The 4,140-nt window shown below is 53.4% G+C and overlaps 3 protein-coding genes across 3 annotated transcripts in view; all 3 read left to right on the top strand.

Moving 5' to 3' along the window:
- PUNSTDRAFT_52567 (uncharacterized protein) overlaps positions 1-589 on the top strand; it is a 1,471-nt gene extending 882 nt beyond the window's left edge. The window contains exon 2 of the mRNA XM_007383917.1: positions 88-589. Within this exon, the coding sequence (XP_007383979.1) occupies positions 88-249 (162 nt within the window). The 3' untranslated portion in view covers positions 250-589. The remainder of the gene's footprint in view (positions 1-87) is intronic.
- A 720-nt stretch (positions 590-1,309) lies between these two features.
- On the top strand, positions 1,310-2,525 carry PUNSTDRAFT_44663 (uncharacterized protein; the record flags this gene model as incomplete). The annotated part of the gene is made up of 2 exons (XM_007383916.1): positions 1,310-1,860; positions 2,429-2,525. The coding sequence occupies 2 exons, from the start codon at positions 1,310-1,312 to the stop codon at positions 2,523-2,525; spliced, it is 648 nt and encodes a 215-aa protein (XP_007383978.1).
- A 55-nt stretch (positions 2,526-2,580) lies between these two features.
- Positions 2,581-2,754, top strand: PUNSTDRAFT_32081 (uncharacterized protein; the record flags this gene model as incomplete). The annotated part of the gene is made up of 1 exon (XM_007383915.1): positions 2,581-2,754. A coding segment is annotated over one exon (174 nt), but the record flags the coding sequence as incomplete, so codon positions are not given.
- Positions 2,755-4,140: the final 1,386 nt, after the last annotated feature.

Genomic DNA, 4,140 nt, shown 5'->3' with positions numbered 1-4,140 from the left:
TCGGGTAACGTCCTCCCCCCCCCCCCCCCTTCCCCCCTCTTCCCTCTCCCTCTCCTGTTCGCGCACACGCTCACAAGGTGGGGGCAGGTCAACTCGGACTCCTCACCCTACGAAGGCGAAGACACCTTCTTCCGCACGCAAGATGACTCCTCCCTCCCGTCCAAACGCGCCGGCGCATCCTCGAGCACGAGCACCGACCTCGCCGGCCGCTCGCGGGGCCAAAGCGAAAGCGTCGTCGCCAGCTCGTAAAACTCTGGACCTTGACATCACCTTTACGCGTACACCCCCCACATCCCTAATGGCGCCCGGCCCCCCGCCGCGAAGATCTCCTATTATCCTTATTAATCTTCCCCTTTTTCCACTGCTCACGACCCCGCCCACGAACTTGCCACGACCCGCCCTGTACGACCAACATCCACGCGCACTACGTTTCTCGCTCCACCGCATCTTATTCCTTTCTCTCTCCCGCATCTCTCTCTCTCTCTCGCTGCTTCTCGCGTTCAAGCCCTCGGGTATATTCGTCCTTGCTGTTGTCGTCAGATACGCCTCTCTTCTGCTCGCTCGCACCATAATAGAACGCGTAAAACCACATTCCTCCTGCCAAAAAAAAAAAAAAAAAAAAAAAAAAAAACCCGCGGGCGAAGCCGGAAGCCGGAGTGCAAGGTGCCGTCTTTTGTCGAGAAGTGGGGAATCGCCTTTTTCGGATCCTGCAAAACCCCTACCCCGAGCCCGTTATCGTGCCGGGGTTTGCGCTGACATTGGCGATCGAGCCGAAAGGGAGGTCGGATATGCATCATATCATACGGTAGAATAGAGTAATAATGTCATTTATAGTCCGACATGCGGATATACACGCGGGATTATGCTCCTGCACTTCACTTATGCATTACAGCTTGTTACCGCAAAAACCCCAACGGCACCGCACAGCAGATCCGGTTCTATCAGAAACGCAGGCTGCTCATAGCCGGGCTATGCTCCAGGGCCGCAGCCCTGACCTAGCCCCCGCCCCTGGATCCCGACGAGCGATGCAGACACCGATGTTGCATTCGATTGCGATCACCCACCCTACAGATGCACCCAACACCCCCTACTTGGCCGCCTGTGGTCTCTGTGTGCCGTGTCCCAGAAGTTCATCAGCACTCGGTGATTCTGGTGTGCTATACTCGTCATACAAGGACAGCCTCATTCGCAGAGCTCCATAAATACCGGAAGGTCGACAATGGACATTCCCTTGGCGCTGTCCTACCCCTTCGTCTTTTCGCCTCCGATTCGTTTCTTGTCGTTGCTCGCCGTCTCCTCGTAACAAACGATGCTTTATCGCACTATACACTCACCCACGACGGGAAACTTGTTATATGACACCTACGGGCGCGAGTACGATCTGTCCAGCGTCAGCGACGTTGAGACCGCATCAAATCTGACAGGGCTCGGTCGAACGATGGGCCAGGCCGTGTCCTGGGGCGGAAAACACCTTGGTCATGCCATCGCTGCGGCGGCCGAGCGACCCGCCGCTAGTCCATCGATTCCCACATCCTCTATAAACAGGGAGACCTTGCTATGCGACACTTACGGGTGCGAGTACGACCTCGCCAGTATCAGTGATGCCGATACCGCGTCGAACCTGACGGGGCCAGGCCGAACGGTGGGCCAGGCCGTGTCGTGGGGCGGAAAACGCTTCAATTATGCGATTGCTGTGGCAGCCAAGCGTCTCGCCGTTGGCCCATCTGGCCAGCTAATGATTCTTGTGAACACCGCATCTGGCATGAGAGCCTATGGGAACCGTCGTTATCAGCAGAAGGAGATGACCTGGAAAACAACGACCTTCGATCGGATAGTGCAAGCGTTGTTTGATATCGGCAAGTATCTTTCCGACTCCCCCGGAGCTTGCGGAGGTTGGAGTTGGTTAACAGGTGGGATTCGGCGAGCTCCTGGAAGATTGTGACTCTCCGTGACCACACTGTGACTGCCGCCAAAACGTGATTGAATCGTGATTCGAACGTGATGTTTCGTAACATGTGGCGATGTCCAAACTCTGCCCCCGTTTATCACCGCTGTCACTGAAGGCAAAGGCTAAAATCGTCAACAAGATCGGAACAGGGACTCCCGCCCTATTTTGGAGTATTAGGGGAAGTCAGAGTGGGCGATTTCACCCGGTTCTACACTCGGTTTAGTGACCCGGTTTGATGACTCGATTTGACTCGATTTCGCGAAATCGGGTGTTCTGCAAAACCGGCTCTGGACTCGCACTTGCAGTCGATGTCGCGTTCGAATCCATTCCGTGTTGTGATCCATTACATTTCGTTGCTTACTGTGGGAATTAGATAGCTGAATTGTATGGAGGCTTTTGCCTCGCTCTGCCTTCTGCCTCGCTCTGCCTTCACCCGCCTCCTCACCCTTCCTCTGTTCAGCACAACAAACCTTTACATAGGATGACTAAGGCAAAGTCAAAGCCAATCGATAATCCTCCAAGTCCAGCTGAGGATGAGGACTCGAAGCCCAAAAGGGACAGACTCGTCCAAGAGTGAGCCGAAACAGTAATACCGTAAGAAACTAGACCCGACTACTTATTTGTCTGCTTCTATCAGTTGGGAGCCATTCCACAAGCCTTTGGTTGCCGCGATCCTTGAGAATGAAAGGATCCGGAAGGGTCTATTCCCCGGACCCGGAGCAAACCCTTCGTCGCAGAAAGGGGGTGGCACCCCGAAGACAGAGCACTACTGGGCACTCGCTCAGATCGTATTCGGCGAGCACCCTGAGTATTCCGACAAGATCACCAAAGCCAAGGCTGGAAAGACGGCCAAAGCTCGTGATCGTTGGGTTACCGGGATAAAGAATCGGCTTCGCACGTAAGTGATGTGTTTCGTCTCCTTGTTCAATCTCATCCTCATATCTTTCATAGCATGTCTCAGACTGTGATCCAGACCAACAAGATCATGGGCGAGACTGGGATGGGCTTGACTAGCGCCGATGAGATCACCGAAGACACACCTTTATGGAACGTCTGGCGTAAGAGTAACATCAACTCATCTCTTAGAAACACTACTTAAGCATCGGCATAGAACAAGTTAAGCAAAACGTGCCTTGGTACTTCGAGATGAAGGGCCTCGTCATGTCTAGACCAAACCTCGTTCCATCCGGCCTTGGCGATAGCGGCACCAATCTGGATCTTACAATCTTGGGTGTATCTAGTACTGCGGAAGAATCATCCTCCGCTTTTGAAGATGCAGATGGCTTGGACGACGAAGATGGGGCTGCTGGTGGGCTTACTGCAGTCGCCAAGCGGAGGTTGTCTATCTCCAGCGACGAGCTGGACTCGGATGACAACAACGTGAAGTCCGCCAATCCTCCAACTGTTACCGAGAAGAAGAAGACTGCAGCTGGTGCTGCAGTGTCTACGCCTTCGGCTCCGAAGAAGGAGGCCAAGAAGTTTCGTGTCACAGACAAACTGGCTGACATCGTCAAATCAGAGGAGCAAACGACACAGGAGCGCCTCCGTCTCATGATGACGCAGGAGCAGACAAAGCAACTGAAGGTCCGAGCGAAACTACAGAAGCGAAAACTTCAGGAGAATGTCAAGATCAAGACGGAGCTAAGTCCGACGCCAGAGGTGTGACGTCCGGACCTAGCGAGATGATTGTCGGAGTCGGGTCAGAAGAAGGTCGGAGTGAGTCGGAGAATGTCGGAGCAGAGTTTCGGGATACAGAGAGTGAGTGCGAGTACGGACCAGACTCAAGCTTTAAGACTTGAGTCGCTACGCGCTCTAAGTCCGTGTCGGAGCAGAAGAGTAACTTAGTCGATATTCGAACTAAGGAGTTAGAGTACAGGAGCTAGGAGTTTATATACGCGGAGGCACGGTTCGGAGCTCGTATCGATAGGGAGTTATCGGAACTATGAACCATGTGGAATAAGGAGTTATCGGAACTATGAACCATGTGGAACTGTCAATCGTAAGGACGGAGCATATGGTTACGAAGCTGATAATTGGAGGTAGAATAAGTCCGAAGGGAATATACAAACCGTTAAGGACATATCGATCGTGAACGTCGGAGTTGAATCCGTTATGACTACCGGGACGTTGAGTCGCCGGAGGACTATTCATGTGATAATGTAGGTCTGGTACCGGAGCTGCTACTCCGATGG

Source organism: Punctularia strigosozonata (assembly GCF_000264995.1).
Source record: "Punctularia strigosozonata HHB-11173 SS5 unplaced genomic scaffold PUNSTscaffold_6, whole genome shotgun sequence".
Lineage (NCBI taxonomy): Eukaryota > Fungi > Basidiomycota > Agaricomycetes > Corticiales > Punctulariaceae > Punctularia > Punctularia strigosozonata.
Note: the sequence above shows the minus strand (reverse complement) of the source record. Positions and strands in the feature narration are given on the sequence as shown.